Source organism: Ochotona princeps, chromosome 1 (assembly GCF_030435755.1).
Source record: "Ochotona princeps isolate mOchPri1 chromosome 1, mOchPri1.hap1, whole genome shotgun sequence".
Lineage (NCBI taxonomy): Eukaryota > Metazoa > Chordata > Mammalia > Lagomorpha > Ochotonidae > Ochotona > Ochotona princeps.
Genome location: NC_080832.1, coordinates 166,447,145 through 166,463,735, shown reverse-complemented (window position 1 = coordinate 166,463,735; position 16,591 = coordinate 166,447,145). Strand labels below are relative to the sequence as shown.

The 16,591-nt window shown below is 50.0% G+C and overlaps 1 protein-coding gene across 1 annotated transcript in view; it reads right to left on the bottom strand.

Moving 5' to 3' along the window:
* Positions 1-963: 963 nt before the first annotated feature.
* Positions 964-16,591, bottom strand: part of LY86 (lymphocyte antigen 86) — a 54,136-nt gene continuing 38,508 nt past the window's right edge. The window contains exons 4-5 of the mRNA XM_058672654.1: positions 6,493-6,545; positions 964-1,132 (exon numbers count right to left, since the gene is read on the bottom strand). Coding sequence (XP_058528637.1) covers positions 1,049-1,132; positions 6,493-6,545 — 137 coding nt within the window. The 3' untranslated portion in view covers positions 964-1,048. The remainder of the gene's footprint in view (positions 1,133-6,492; positions 6,546-16,591) is intronic.

Sequence of the window (16,591 nt, the reverse complement as noted above, 5' to 3'; positions counted from 1 at the left end):
ACAAGCTTAGTTTAAAAATACACATTTTCTTCTGGGCTCTTTGGGCCTGGTTATCCGGCTGCTTCTGCAGGGAGCCCCTGCCTCGGGGTGGGGGCGAGGGATGGTCCCTTAAGTGCTTCACAGAGCCGAAGCAGGTGTCTCAGGGACATTCTTGGTCCAAAGCCTAATCGAATCAGCAATGGGTAGAAGCAAGCCAGGCACCGAGGGACTGATTCAGAACCGGCAGGGAATGTGGGCTTAGGGGTCGGGGCTGGGCTTCCTGATGACACAGGAGGTCTGGCGAGGTCAGTCAGGAAGTGGGGCTCTCACCAGGACACAGTGATGGTGCATGCTCCAGTGAAGCCACTGGCTGTGGTGCCAGCAGCCCCTAGGAGCTCAAGTCTCAGCTGCTCTCCTGTGCCCGGGAAAGGCATGTCAACAGGAAGCTGGATCAGGAATGGTGCAGTTGGGACCTTGATAAGGGATGTCTGACTTGTAAGTTTTGCGAATGGCAGCTTAATTTGCGATGCCACAAGGCTGTACTCTTCCTTTAAAAACAAACAAACAAACAAACATTTATTTCTTTATTTGAAAGAGCAGGAGAAATGTCTCTTCCCAAGAGAGATGAAGTTCTTGGAATTTTAGATTGCTTGGTCATTTTCAGTATCTACTGCAATCACCCTTCCCCAAACTACCCCCCACCCCATGATTGGTCTGAGAGAGCTTAGCTTGGGGCTGTGGGTTCAACACCTGCTAGCCCCTGGCCTCCAAATCTACACCTGATTTTGGTTCTCAAGCTCTGCCAGGGTGCCACATTAAGGGCCACTTTCTCTCTCCCCCTCTCTCGCGGGCTGCCAAGGGGCTCATGTGGAACGCACGGTTTCAGGGGCTTCGTGACACCTGGAAAGTTTGCAGACATCTAATCCTGGGCGGAAGGCTGCAGCTGCACTTTCCAGGGGTGCGGGGGCATTTTCTTTATACAGATTCTGTTGATGTCCAGTTCCTCCACGGCAGGCTCAGTCCAGGGAACCGGGCGTTCCAAAGAGGTGGAACTTGCAGGACAGGTCAGTCAGGAGCAGAGGACGGTAGCATTGGCGCAGGCCACAATAGAACGATGTTCATTGTACAGTTCTAGCAAAATCTCGTATTTTCCCTGTAGGAGACAGAGAATGTGTTAAGGATGCTCATTTAACAAGCAGCCAGCCCTCCACACCCGTGGCTTCAATCACCAGCATGTGATAGATGATATCCACATGTATTTTTAAATGTACTAATTTTTATTTGAAAGGTGCGGTTATGGAAGGAGGGGGAGAGAGAGAGTCTTCAATCTCCTGGTTCACTCCGCAAATGGCTGCAACAACCAAGGCTGGCTGGTCCAAAGCCCTGAACCAGGAGCTTCTCTGGGCCTCCTCTGCTGCTCTCCTGTGCCGTTAGCAGAGCGCTGGGCAGGAAGTGAAGCTGCCAGGACTAGAACTGACACCTGTATTGGATGCTGCGCCACAGCCAGAGGCTTAACTTGCTTCTGCTAGTGCACAAGGCCTGGAAGAATGCTTCCGAATGCATCCGTACCAAGCATATAGAGCCTTCTTCCTGTCACTATTCTCTGAACAATGCAGTGTAATGATTGCTCAAGTGGCACGACGCTGTATTCAGTGTGATGAGCTTTTTAGAAATGACATAAAGCATAATGGAATATGTACAAAGAGTCTATCTATGCAAAGACCAACCCTTCTTCTTGGGTTATGGTATCTACAGGGGTCCTGGAATTAATTCCCTAAGGATTGGGAGGGAACTGCATGGAGCAAGCCCTCCCCGTGAGCAGGACAAGGTTTGAAGAGGGACTGAACAAGGCACAGTGGCACCCTGCCTGGCCGGCTTGGCTGATCCATGTGACAACTGACCTGAATGGGCATCAGATGGCAAACAGGAAGAGGGCCGCTGAGTGCACTGGGCGGGCTGCGCGAGTGCTGGCTTAAGTAGAGGAGTCGAGGATTTCTGAGACGATGACCCAGACGCAAAGATCTGACGGAGGTGTGTTTGTGGGGAGGAACGGAGGGCAGGAAACTATGGGGAACACGTGCCTCTAGCCCCACATTCGGAAGAAAGGCCGTAAGGAGACCATGGGGGCTGGAGAGAGATGAGGTCAGACCCTTGGGGTCTTGCAAGCTGTGATACAAACTTGGACTTCCATTTGAAAGGGAGCTGAGCCCCAGAGGGCTGGTCTTGTCTGCTGAGTGTGTTAATGTCTGATTCTGCTGCCCATCGGAAAGTGGCTTCAGGGAGAGGGCAGTGCAAGAGGACCAGGTAGGAGGCCGTGGCAGCATCCAGTGGGGTGTGAGGATGACTTGGGACAGGGAGTAGCAAAGGGATGAAGGGTTAGATTCTGGATGAGACTTTGAAAGGAGAGCTGGTAGGATTTTCTGAGGAAAGCTATGTTGGTAGGGCAGGTTACAGGTGCCTCCAAGGCTTCCAGTCTGAATATCTGGAAGAAAGAAATGTCCGTGGCTGAGACAGCAAGACCCCAGTCGGGAGCAAGACCACACCAGCACAGAACCACAACGTTCTGGCCTTTCAGTGTCCCTTTCTGGCAAGGAGACTCTAGGGAAGCCCCATTTTATTTGCTTAAATGACACAGTGTGCAAGCCATGCTCGCATGAGGAGCTGTGCCAAGAGCTGACGTCTGTTGTGTTTGTTGCTGACACCCCATAGGCCACCAGGAGGTGGTACCAAGTACAGACTCATCAGCCTGTGGATGGAGAGAGGCAGTGGGCAGGGCACAGGGACTGTCTTTGAACTGCCTGTCACTCCACAGAGGAAAGAGGGTTCATCTACGGGACGCTAGAGTGGAGTGATGCATCAGCCCAGGGGCTGAAGTTGCCTGCCCAAGACAGGGCTTTGCTTCGAAGGGACCAGCTTCCCAGCAATTAGCTGAGATTCCGCAGGGAGCAGATTCCCCAACACTTAAAACTGTGCCTGAGAGCGAGCCAGGCTCAGCTCTGGAAGGTGCTGTGGGGAGAGCATTGATTGGAGCAATCCTAAGGTGTCATTCAACTTGAGGATTCCTTAGTTGCACAGGCTCCCACGAGCCTAACTGTGCAAACGCCAAGCAGCTGTAGTTTTAAGCCCAGTGTTAAGAACTAAAGCAGGACAGTCTACAAGCGAGAGAAAGGCCAGCTCAGATCTATCCTGATTGTGTTCCTCCTCCACCCTCTTCCTCTCCTTTCCCTCTGCCGCCTCCTCCATCCTCATCATCTGTTTTGAACTCCGTTTCCATCGAAGCAGACACCCTACAAAATGATTAAAACCAGTTGGTTTTAACCAATGATTAAAAACAATATTGCTCTCTAGATCTGACACCAGATACAATATTTCCAGGGATGGGTCTCAGATTATGAACTGCAAGAGAATTCAAGCCAGAAGTGTGCAAGAAGGGTGGATATGTGGCCCCTGGTATGGGAGCAGGTGCTAGGAGGATGGGGCCAGCGGGCAGACAATGGGCTGTGGCCCCTGGCAGGTACGGGAGCAGGTGCCAGGAGGACGGGGGTGGGCAGCGGGCAGACAACAGGCTGAGAGCACCAGTCACTCCGCTGGCAGGACATTGCATCCACCCAGGAGTTAGAAGTGTGAGGTGGTTTCTTTGGCGACAACTGGTTGAGCAGGACCTAGGAGTTGCTGTCCCTGTGTTTGGGAGGCCAAAGGGTCTCTAAATTCTAACTCAGAAAACAGCAGGTATAGGCAGGTGGAGGGTCAAGAGATTGTATGTGTTGAAGTAGTACCAAGACACCAGAGACCAAGAACTGGGTGAGAATGTTTTGGACAAGTGGGGACTATCATCAACCCAGAGCCCATCTCTGGGGGATGTGTTGAGGGGTGTTTCTGGGGAGGCCTTTTGAAGCCAAATACCTAAAGTTGTCTCTGTCCCATAGTAGGAAAAAGATTGAGCATTACAGACAACTTGGAATCAAAAATTTCAGTCCCTCTATTGTATATGTGTGTGTTGTGGTTGTGTCCCTGGTTGAATATGTTCCCAGCAGGGTCTGCCCAGGAGCTAGCTGGGCTAAGAGGCTTGCCAGGCTCCTGCTTCTCAGGCTGACGCTCCAGGAGGGGCAGAGAGATTGGCAGACTCCTGAGCAGCCAGGCCCAGGGTCAGGAGACCTGGCTACGTGTCTGTTCTCCTGCTGCCGCCGTCTAAAGGAAGCTGGCCCTGTACTTCCTGCAAATGTGAGAAATGGTTAGGATACAGACCATCCTCCACTGATGATGGCTCAGTTTGGCACTCGCCCAAGGGACACGCTGTGGCATCTGAGTTTGAGACATAGATGTGGGTCTTTGTCCCAGGCTGGTGTGGGGCCCATTCTTCCCCAGTGGTGCTGTGCAGCTGCAAGCTCAGGAAGGGAGGCCCCAGGTGCTCGGCAGTAACCTGGGCTGCTGACTAGGAGGGTACAAGGTCAGGTGCAGCCAATGCACTTCTCTCTTAGGATGTTTTTATTACATGATGTCTGGGAGACATCCCATCATAAATGGTGCCTGTCAAGGGCACCGGCGGCTTAATTCTTCCTCTTCACTTCTTAGCAATTGTTAAGCCTGACTGATTTAAAAAGCACAAAATACACAATGGAAATTTTTTGTTAGCAAATTGAAGAGCCCTTAGTGGGAGTAGTGCCAGATGGAAAATGTTGACAGAAAAAGAAATCAAATGGCAACATTTACAGGAAAGAACAAAACCCATCCTGGAGAGTTCATGTTCTGCATCCTGCAAGTGAGGCACCTTTTGTGAACCACCTTCTCACTGAACCAGAAGTCCTGACAAGAACATTCTAGAGAGTTCTAGAAGGAGAAGGCTAAGAGCTGCTTGGCTGCAAGAGCAGTGTTCGTGGAAAGTCAGGATGGTTTACCGACACGGCCTCAGATTCAGAGTCCCAGAGGCTGGGCTGGGTGTTGGGCACAATGGTTCAGCCAGAGCCTGCACTGGAATGCCTGGGCCCAGCAGTGCTCGGGACAGCCTGAGCCTACACCGGGATGCCTGGGCCCAGCAGTGCTCGGGACAGCCTGAGCCTGCACCGGGATGCCTGGGCCCAGCAGTGCTCGGGACAGCCTGAGCCTGCACCGGGATGCCTGGGCCCAGCAGTGCTCGGGACAGCCTGAGCCTGCACCGGGATGCCTGGGCCCAGCAGTGCTCGGGACAGCCTGAGCCTGCACCGGGATGCCTGGGCCCAGCAGTGCTCGGGACAGCCTGAGCCTGCACCGGGATGCCTGGGCCCAGCAGTGCTCGGGACAGCCTGAGCCTGCACTGGGATGCCTGGGCCCAGCAGTGCTCGGGACAGTGCTCAGGACAGCCTGAGCCTGCACTGGGATGCCTGGGCCCAGCAGTGCTCGGGACAGCCTGAGCCTGCACCGGGATGCCTGGGTCCAGCTTCCTGCTACTGCACACCCTGGAGGCAACACGAATAGCTCTACTCCTTGGGTTCCTGCCATCCACATGGACACCTGGATTGAGTCCGGGACACTGGCTTCCTCTCGGCCCAGCCCTGGCTGTGATAGTATTCATCCAGGGAGTGAATAGTGAGTTCTCTTTCTTTCTGTGCATCTCTGTTTCTCTATTTCATCCTTTCAAAAAAAAAAAAAAAGAAATTAAATAAATAATAAAAAGCAAACAACAACAAAAAATGAACCCAGAGGCTGGGCTAAAGCGACCCCAGGAGATTGTCTCTGCGTCAGAGCCAGGTTTGGTAGCATTGAAAGGATGGAGTGGAAACGGACACAGAAAAATGTCACGTGGTTTTGTGACTCTTCTCACGTAACTCCCTCCAGCTCTGCCAGGTGCAGTCCATTCCAACGTTCTTGCTAAGTCCCAGCAGCCTGGACTGACCTAGCAAAGTTGCCTAACTTTGAGTCCAGAGGAATTGGTAAGGGAATTGCAATCTCATTGGTGAGTGTTTCTGAACTTGGTGGCCACCTGTTGCTGGTCTCGTCAGCGTGTGGCCACAGAGTGCAAGGAGCTCTCCCCAGGCCCCAAGAAGCTGCAGCCCCGTGAGCCTTGCAGACACCAGCAACCTCTGTGTGGGACCAGGCCACTGGGCCAAGTGTTTCTAAACACCCCCTGCCGGGTAGCTGCTTTAGGAAGAATCTACTTCGTTTGCCTGGCCCTTAACTGTCAGGGCTGGCCAAGGGCTGAGCCAGGAGTTAGCTCCACCCAGGTCATCCAAAGAGGTGACAAGGACGCGATGACCTGGGCCATCCTGCTGCCTCCCAGGGAAGTGCATCAGTCAGAAGGCAGACTCCGGAGCGCAGCTGGGCCTTGGACCCAAGCACGGGGTGTGAGACGTGGGCCCCCAGCAGCGCCTCCCAGCACGCAAGGGCCAGCCTCCCTGATCTTAAACTTCTGTTTTCTCCTTTTCCTCCTCGTCCCCTTCTGGTCATCCCTTCCTCCCCATCTTCATTTTTCTTTCCAAGAAACAAACTGTTCAGCACCACAATCAGATGGCAAACCAAAGCAGGAAACCCACACTTTACCTGGGGAATGTCAAATTCAGAATTACCGATGGGGCCAGCATAGTAAATCTGCTCTGCAAAAAAAATGAAACATGCACAGTGTTAGCCAACCAGGTAAATAACAAGGTTTGCTCATATCACCCATGGCCACACAGGTTGTTGTGAAAATCAGGGGAGCCATGGTATTACTGCCTCTGTTTCCCAGCCCCAAATCCACCATGGTTCTTGTTTTTTTGTGTTCTCCAGTGTTGGGTGAACACTTGCACGTGGCTGCACTGGGGATCCAGTGACGGAGAGAAAATCTCCGATCACAGCTTGCTTGTAGTCTAAGGAGGAGGCTGATAATACAAGGAATAATTCAAGGTCTAGACTAGAACAGTGCTAGGAAGAGACACACAGGCGTCATGAGAGAGGTGCCGAGCTGCTTACGAGGCCAGACTGAAGCGGAAGACACAGGGTTAAACCTACTTCTTGTGATTATCTGACCTGCTTTTGAGAGGAATATGACAATGCCAGGAACAGTGCCCCCACACCCCCACAATCTTGATAGAAATTAGAAGGGCCCCGTGCGATGGCTCAACTGCTAATCCTCCGCCTTCAAGCGCTGGCATCCTGTATGGGTTTGTGTCCCAGCTGTTCCACTTACCATCCAGCTCCCTGCTTATGGTCTGGAGAAACAGTGAAGGATGGTCCAAAGCCTTGGGACACTGCACCTGTACAGGAGACCTGGAGGAAGCTCCTGGCTCCTGACTCTGGATCGGCACAGCTCCAGCTGTTGCAGCTGTGTTCTCAGCTGCAGCAGGTCCTACCCTGCATGGGAGCTTCTCATGAAACTGGCCTGCATGCTTGACAGTTCCACCCAGAGCTTCTGAGGGGCCCACGGAACTCTGGAGAGCAGCGGGAAGTAACTCTGCAAGCCATTTCCTTTTTTTTTTTTTTAACCTGATGAAGCCACATCCCAAATTAAATTCTTGCTTCTTCCTTTCTCAGTTCTGCTCTGATGCTGAGACTCCTTTAATTACCATCCTCACACTCGAGCACTATAAAAAGAACAGGGTTTGCACCCATTCCTTCCTTCCCTTCAGTCGAAATCTTTCAGTTTTTAGAGATTTTTATTTATTCATTCCTATTTATTTGCATGGCAGGGATTAAGAAGAGACAGAGCAACAGAGAGCTCTGATCTGGCGGTTGGCTCCTCAGATGCCTGCGACCATCAGGGCTGGACCAGATGATGCCAAGAGGTGTGGGACCCCACTCAGGTGTCCCACAAGGTGCAAGAGACCCAAGGACTTCAGCCAGCATCTGCCCTGCTCCATGGTGTACATTAACAAGAGACCAGAAGCAGAGCTGGAGCTTGAACCAACGCACTCTCACATGAGATGCAGGGATCCCAAGCAAGGCCTTCACTGCTGTGCCCAATGCCCACTCGTACCAGTCGGTTCAAGAAAATCATCTCCCGGGTTCGAACACATGAAGTAATTTCTGAAAATTGGCTTTTTTTGGATCCAGACTATGTGGTGATCTCATTGCATCTTTCAGGAAGAAATAGAAAACTTGAGTCTTGCTCTGCCCCATCTTGGTTCTCAGGAACCAGACTCCAGGCTGGCGTGGGAGAGTTTGCTGGCTGCATGAGTCATTGTGTAAGCAGTCAACCCCTCTCCTCGCCCTGGCTGGGCCCTCCCTGGATTTCCTTCCAAATTCATTGTAAAAATCACATCAATACTTAATATAGTTATTAGGACACTTGACAATACATTTCGATGTATAGTTTGTGGTGACTAGGCCAATCAGTGTATCTTTAACGAAATCATTTTTCTTTTTAAATTATCATATATTCAACCAATCTTCCTAGTTTTAGGAAGACTCCACAGGTTACTAGCCCTCTGCAAAGCAACAGCTTTTCTTGATGTAAAGGACAATGGGATAGCACACACACACACACATACACACACACAACACACAACACACGAAGAGGCCTGAGGCCAGCATTGGGCACGGTGGAGTCCTGGCTCCACTTTCTTTCCAATTTCCTGTTGATGTGCGCCTTAGCGGGTAGCAAGTAACGGTCCAGGTCCGCAGGTCCCTGCCGTCCCGTGGGGGACTCAGTTTGAGTTCCAGCCTGTTGGCTCAGGTCTGGGCCACGCCTGGCTGTTTTGTGCAGCTGCAGAGTGATCCAGCAAACTGGAGATCTCTCTTTCAGCATTTCAAGTAAAATTAAACAACTTATTTTAAGAAAGTAATCAACATTTGCTCAGCATTTTGAATCTCTTTCCCAGCTTTTGGGCCGAGGGAAGGGGTGCGGAGTGTGCGGAGGCAGATTCTCCTCAAGGGTTTTGAGAAATGATTCAAGTGAAAGTTGTGTCTATTTAGGTGTGCAATGTGACTAACACACATACATCCCTATGTTATTGTTACCAGTTTTCTGTGTGGTGAGAACAGCTGAGGTCTACTTTGCGACAAGGTTCAGGTTTATCAGGCTCATAAACTCTCACCATGTTGTACGCCAGCTTGTCTCTTAGGGCCCTCAGTCAAGTAAGATGAACTTGTCACAGAGGGGATTCTCATCAGGGTGTGCCCTGCTCTTGGGGTGACTGTGGCTGTCCTCGACCCTGCTCCCATGTCTGTGCATGGGGTCACCATGTCCTTGAAACAGTTCCTCAAACCCTGTAGAATCCCAGCTGTGCTCTGGCTCATAACAGTCTCTGACGAGTTCAGGTCACTCTCCCTCCCCCTGAGTGATCTGAGCTTTGCATTAGGCATCTCAGCTCCAGAATCTCTGTCTGTTTCAGCAGGCTTATGAGGGGTTCTTTATCATCTTTCAGTACCTAGAGATACATAGCATTATGTACAACGTGGGAACATTCATGGTGAATGTGTAATGCATCCTTTGAGAAAGTATTATGTAAGAGTTCTTCTAACATGATTCATTTATGGGCCTCACCAAGCGCTGAGAGACGGCTCATGACCTCTTGTTGAGAAAATCCCATACAGGACTCATTCCCATCCTAACCTGTGTTCTTGCCAGTAGTAATTCTCCTATGGAAGTGGTATTATTGAATTGTAGCCCAATAGTTTCCCCTCTGGGTAGGGGACCCGCCCTACAGCCTTCACTTTACGGGTCTGGGAATGGCTGATGGCAGCGACCCAGCAAGGGAAACCCTTGCCAGGCAGTGACATGATCAAACAGAAAGACTTCTTGCCTCAGGTACCCAAGGAAGGGCATCTCCTCTGACAGTCACAAAACTGTTCGGTTCCAATGAAGGCACTGTAATTGAAAGCAGGTGGGATTTGAACTTGAATTACAAACAATAAGCTGGGTTCTATACTTCCCATGGAGTGCACAGAGAGGTCAGACGAGGTGTGGTGGTCGGCTGATTGGGGCTTCTTCGGGCCAGGAATGGCTCTGAGAAAAACGTTTATGACTAACTCAGAAACTGCGGACATGGGGTTGGGGCTGTGGTGTAGCATTGTTAAGCTGCTGTCTGCAGGGCCAGCACCCCACACTGGCACCAGTTTGAGACCTGGCTGCTCTACTTCGGATCCAGCCCCCTGCTAATAAGCTTGGGGAAGCAGCAGAGGGTGGTCCAAGCATTCGGGTGTCTCCCATTCCTGTGGGAGGTCCAGGAGAAGCTCCTGGCTTCTGGCTTTAAATCAGCCCAGCTCTAGCTTTTGCAGCAAGCCAGGGAATGAACTGAAGGTTGGAAGATGTCTCCTTCTGTTTCTCCTCTCTCTCTGTAACTCTGCCTTTCAAATAGAGCAATGTTTAAAAAGAAAAGAAGTTGTGAATGTGCTACCTTATGTGTTAACAGGAGCTGTGCAGTTGTGATTAAATGGAAGGGTTTCAGATGGCGAGATTACCCTGGATTATGTGGGCAGGCCAATTGCCCAAGAGTCCTTTTAGATGGGGGGGTGGATGCGTGGAGATGAAGCGGAAGCAGGTGCAAGGAAGAAACCCAGCCCCTCGGACGCTGATTTTCGACATCGGCACCGTAAGACAACAAGTCTGTGCTGTTGGCAGTTGCTTAGTGTATGGCATTGCATCGCAGCGACACTAGGATTAGACGAGGAGGGGCCAGACGGTTGGCCTGTGAAGGGGCCAGAATGGATGGCTGGCGTGGATTTGTCCCCCTCATCCCACCCCACTCCGCCTTCCAGGGCCCTGCAGAACCAAGACACAATCACGACCCAGATATTGAGAGGAAGAGAGAGCACTCAGATTTAAGGACTGGACCAGAGTCTGAAACTTCCAACACAAACTCAAAATGAGTTCAAGATAGATTGTAAAATATTGTAGAGTGAAGTCCAGCAGCTCAGAGGTCAGATCCATGCAACCAAACCTCTACAGGACAGAAGCACACCTGTGTTCCCAAAGGCGGCAGCCACTGCCCACAAGAGCCTGAAATATGGCCAGTGCAAATTTTTTTAAAAAGAAGATTTATTTATTTACTTGAAAAGCAGGTTTACAGAAAGAGGGAGAGACAGAAAGAAGGCTCTCCTATCTGCTGGTTCACTCCTCAGATGGCTGCAGTGGCAGAAGCCGAGTCAGTGTGCAGCCAGGATAAATGATCTTCTGCCATGTCTCCCATGTGAGTGCAGGTTCCCAGGACTTGAGCCATTCTCTGCTGCCTTCCCAAGCCCCAAGCAGAGAGTTGGATCAGAACGGGAGCAGCCAGGACAAGAACCAAGCGCTGTGAGATGCTGGTGTCACAGGCAGCAGCTTTATGTGCTATGCCACAGCTGCAATTTTAAGTTAAAGGGAAATTATTCAAACAGCAACTTGTGCCTTAGGCTATCATATGGAATAGCACAGTTCTGGGTCAGTGTTGTGTAAAACCAGTATTATGTGAGTGGCAAGGGTACTTTGAAACTTTCTGCTAGTTACAATATAGAAAAGGAAAGGGAAACGCATGAGATAAATGTAATTATTCCTCTTGTTTAACTCAGGTACCAAGCACATCACCACCTTGGCCTCTGGTGTAACTCAGTACTAAGCACATCACCACCTCGGCCTCTGGTGTAATTCAGTACTAAGCACATCACCACCTCGGCCTCTGGTATAACTCAGTACTAAGCACATCACCACCTCGGCCTCTGGTATAACTCAGTACTAAGCACATCACCACCTCGGCCTCTGGTGTAACTCAGTACTAAGCACATCACCACCCCGGCCTCTGGTGTAACTCAGTACTAAGCACATCACCACCTCGGTTTGGACATAATGCCAAAAATGGTGAAATATTTACATTTTAAGTTTCTCTTTTATATGACTTCTTTCCAGATCCTGTGTGAGTGTGGCACGCAGGGGCAGCCACCTGTCTGGTGGCTCAGACGCTGCCTGAGAGGCCTGTGTCGGGGATGCCTCGGTTCCAGGGAACAGTTCCCTCCTAACTCCAGCTTCGTGCTACTTTCCACTCTGGGAGGTGGCAAACGATGGCTCAGTAGTGTGTCCCTGCCCGCCATGTGGGAGACCCTGAAGGAGTTCACAGCTCCTGGCATAGCCTGGTCCAGCCCTGGTTACCGTGGACATTCAGGGTATGGACCAACCAGCAGGTGGGAACTCTCTCCCTGCCTCCGCAGTATAATTCATTAAGGAGAAACACAAGTTTGTTTTGGTGCTTTTTTTATGCTTCAATTTAATATTTTATTTGTCCTTTTCTTATCGCCAACGTTTTTGAAGTCCACACGTGACTTCTCCATAGTAGCCTCTTTCTGTGAACCTCTGGCGACCCTGACTGGAGCACATCTCATTTTGGATAGACTAGATTCTTAACACTCAGGAGTCCAAGCTGAGTAGGGAGCTAGTGGCATGAAGCTATGGATGAAGAAGTGGACCCAGAAAGTTCAGGAACTGCAAACGCATTCCTCCTGCAAGGCCTATTGGTCACTGCGGTCCCACTGCTGCCAGAGACACACCCAACTTCCAGTAGGAAGGAAAAATAACCAATAACTCCTGGTAGGAAGGGAGTAATAAGTGAAGTTTTTCTTTTCTGCCAACCTCTCCCAAGCTATTCCTGAATTCCCGTGGACAAACACTTACTAGAAACCTCAAAATGCAACGTGTAAATTGACAGACTGATTGGAGTCTCAGGAAGGCAGAAGCTGGTGTGGGAAAGCGGGAGTGAAGCATTGGACTTGATCTGCAAGAACAAGGACAGCCACAGGACACAGCAGCATGATTGGAAATGCTAAACAGAACCTGCCGAGGGCTGCACGGCCCAGACTTCAGACCGGCCACACAGCAGAACCCTTGGGATGTTCAGTTTGTTAAAATGCAAATGCCAGTGACCCTGAGGTCACACTGAGCTGAGATGGGGGAGCTGAGAGTGGATCTTATTAATTAGCTTCCTAAAAGATCATTATGTGACCATGTGTGAGGTGCCTGCGTTAGTTTTAAAAAATTCCATTACAAACCAAGGACTTTCAAAGACGCTTATATTGTATTTGAAAATGAAATTTGCTTGTGGTCCTAGATCATCACTGGTCTTTCATAAGCAGGACTCAACTCAAAAAAGAATGGAATGAATGAAAGAAGCGGAAGAGAGGAGTTGAAAGGTTTCCAACACAGAGATGAGAATTGCTAACCACCTCGATGTGATTACTAAGTGCTGTGTGCACGCATTGAATTATTGTACTCAGTCAATATAAGGGTGCTTGAAAATGTTCATGCAAAAACGGAGTTAAAAAGTAAGTCTATTTTTGGGCCAACCACTTTGAAATACATGTGATTTTTTCCATAATACTCATTTTAAGGAGCATGTTGAAGATTAACTTCCAATTTCTTGCGGCACCAAAATAAACTTATATTTTAATTACATTTAATCACACTTGTTGAATTATATCAACACAATTACCAAGTATTTCAATTTGTGCAATAATGTGAATAAAAATATGTACTGACACTAAAATAAAGGAATGGACTGACGTTAAGGTGCAACTTCAACATGTTGCTGGAATATTTACAAAGGCGCTTGAATTTGAGGATGAAAGGAAAGAGCTCTCTTAACAGCGCGTGCGTCTCCTTCCGTTTAGTCCAGCAAGAAGCAGGCCTCTGCTTTGGTCCTTGCTGGGCCTGTCTCTGGTGGACACTCACTGCAAGTCTGTTGCAGGCGGCTCATGAGTAGGAGGTTTCTGCCAGTGCGGTAAGTAAGTCATTGATTTTGCTGATTCACCACAACTTGGCAACAGCAGCAAGACCTGTCCAGTCATCGCAAGTGCGAAGTCCTAATGTGTGCAGACAGGGAATGAAGCGTGAGGGCGATCAGAATGCCCAGCTCCACCAGGAAATCCAGCAGGGCTCTCTTCAGGGGATGCCAGGAGCCAGGGAGGCATCATCCTGCCAGCCACAGGAGCGTGCTCAGGCTCCCACGAGAGCCCTCTGCAAAGGAAAACAGTCTTGTGCTTCTAAGTGTCAAGGGCACTTGACCGTTCTCCACGTGCTTTGCTAAGATGCTGACTTCCACCCTGACCTTGGTGATGACTTGTGGACCCAGAACCCTTGCTTGAGAAATCTTTCATTGGCTCTGCAGAGCTACTACCACTTACTGCTTACTGAATGCCTCCCGCATGCCAAACACCACGCTAAGGGCTCTGCATATGTAACCCCATTTCATCCTACGCTAATTCCATACGGTCTGCCTTTCTACACAGAGCAGGAGACTGAATCTCAATGAGGCTAAGCAACTTGCCCAAGTTCACATAGGTGTGAGAGTGAAGGTCTGGCTCCATTTGGCTGCGACCTCAAACCCTACGTCCTACCCACCAGGTCCTCAAAACGTGGTTCACTAACCTCACCCGGAGACTCGTAAGAAATGCACGTTCTCGGGCTCGGCAGCATGGCCTAGTGGCTAAGGTCCTCGCCTTGATCCCATATGGCTGCTGGTTCTAATCCCGGTAGCTCCACTTCCTCTCTGTCTCTCCTCCTCTCAGTATATCTGACTTTGTAATAAAAATAAAATAAATCTTTAAAAAAAAAAAATAGAAATGCACGTTCTCAGGTTTGCTCTGCAGAGACTGAGTCATCGGCTCTGGGAGTGGACCCAGCATCTGCTGAGTGGGCCCAGCGTCTGCTTGGATGACCACGGCCTCAAGCGAATGCACTGAGAACCACTGGCGCGGGTTAAGCCTCCTGTTCTTCAGTGGAAACGCTGCCAGGCAGTGAAGCATGAAGCAGCAAATCCTGACAACACAACCTGATCTGGGCAGTGTGCTGTCTCACAGTGGGGGTGACAATGGTAGAGGGAATTGTACTGTTCCCAGGTGGAGAGAACCATGACTCTCCACAGGGCTGTAGATGCGTCAACGGGAAGAGAAACCAAGACACGTGTCCCCATCTAAGACGCTTTGTCGTCTGGGCTGTTGGCAGGGATAGATGGAGGGTAGAACCAGAAGCTGGGATGGGGAGAGGCTGAGAATAAAGCATACAGACCATCAGAGCACAGTCTGAATGAAGGCGCCTGCCATAGCAGGTGGTCTGAAATGGTCCAGTGAATCGAAAGCGAGCAAACAGGTAAATACCCTAGGCAGAGGCTTCTGCTAAAGCTGCTAGCCCTTCCCCTACTGCGGAAACCAAAGCCTACCTTCCCGGGGCTGCCTAGCTTCTGCATGGGCTCTAGGATTCTGACATAAAGACGGCTTCTTTTGGTCCTGTCCGCATCTCATTACACTGCCCTTCAACAAAACTGTCAAAATGCTCAAAAGAGGTGGGTGCTGGGTCACCCCTGGGGGCACCCTCATTTCCCCAGGGGAGCGTGTCTAAATCCGGGTGGGCGCTGTGTCACCACTGAATCTGGGTGGGTGCTGGGTCACCCCTGGGGACACCCTCACTCCCCAGGGGAGCGCGTCTGAATCCTGGCTACTCCACTTCCCATCTGGCTTCCTGTGGATGCTCAGGAAGACAGCAGAAGATTGAAGTGTTTGGGCTCCTGCCGCTTGCGTGGGAGACCCGGACGGAGCTCCCATCTTCTGGTTTCGGTCTGCCCAGCAAGCATTTGTGCAGTGAATTGGTAAATGGAGGATCTCTCTCTGTCTCTCTGTCTCTCTGCCTTTAAAATAAAAAAGATTGGACCGAAGGATCTGAGCTAAGTGACCAGAGCTCTGCCAGAACCCCCACCCCCAGGGCTCAGAACCATGTAATCATTATAAAAAAATTATTAAAAAAACCAAATCAGATTTTTAACAAAAGAGCCTCCGGCTCACAGATTGCCCTGGTTTGTATCATATGGGCCCACACGCCATTCAGTCTTTCATGTCCTTCAGTTTCAATTGGTTGGTCAACAGTTTGGATGTGATTGACATCTACAAGCCAATCTATGACACAATAAAGAAACTATGAAGTTCTGTCATTCATTCAGTGCTTTGAAACCAGGGTCAATTTGCCCGAGTTGATTTATGCCAGCCAAAACTCAGAGTTGAACAAACCAGATTTAACAGTGGACAAGAGCAAAATGCATGTGTTTTACGGTCTTACTCAGGATTAGGCCCCCTCCAGCTGATAACTCATTTTAGCATGGCTCCACACAATATTGTAGATAGCCCAAACAGGAGCCACTGGGTTTCCTCTGTGTAATTTCTTCCCATATTTTATTGGGTGGAGCATATTGTGGAAGGACTTGTTCTGTTTCACCAGTGGACACCTCTCTTTCATGTTCAGAAAAGGTCCTACCATCCAAGTTTCCCAGCCCAGAGAGCTTAGCAACTTACTTTCATGTTCCTGGAGGGGATTCTCCAGGGAGCTTACTGGACAGAGTGAACCTCACAGACGCTGAGAGGTGTTAGATTCCTGCTAAACGAGACACTGGAAAGGGCGGCGGGGAACTTGCCTCCACTTTCAGCTAAGCAGGCTGGGAATGTCGATGTGTGTTTTTGGCTAGTACTGTCACCGCCAGACTTTGGAAGAAAACCCTGTGTTAGCTGATTTGGGATCTACGTATGGGTTGACTTTTTGGCTCTCTAACAAAATATGGGAGTCAACTAACTGTCCATAAAGAACCTTATTAGTTCACATTTTTGGAGGCTCAGGTTCAAAGTCAGGCATCTCTGTTGGTCTGGCCTGGGTGAGACATAATAATGGAAGAATGGGTCTGGTGGACAGAAACCATGCTGAACCAGGAAGCTGAAGAGA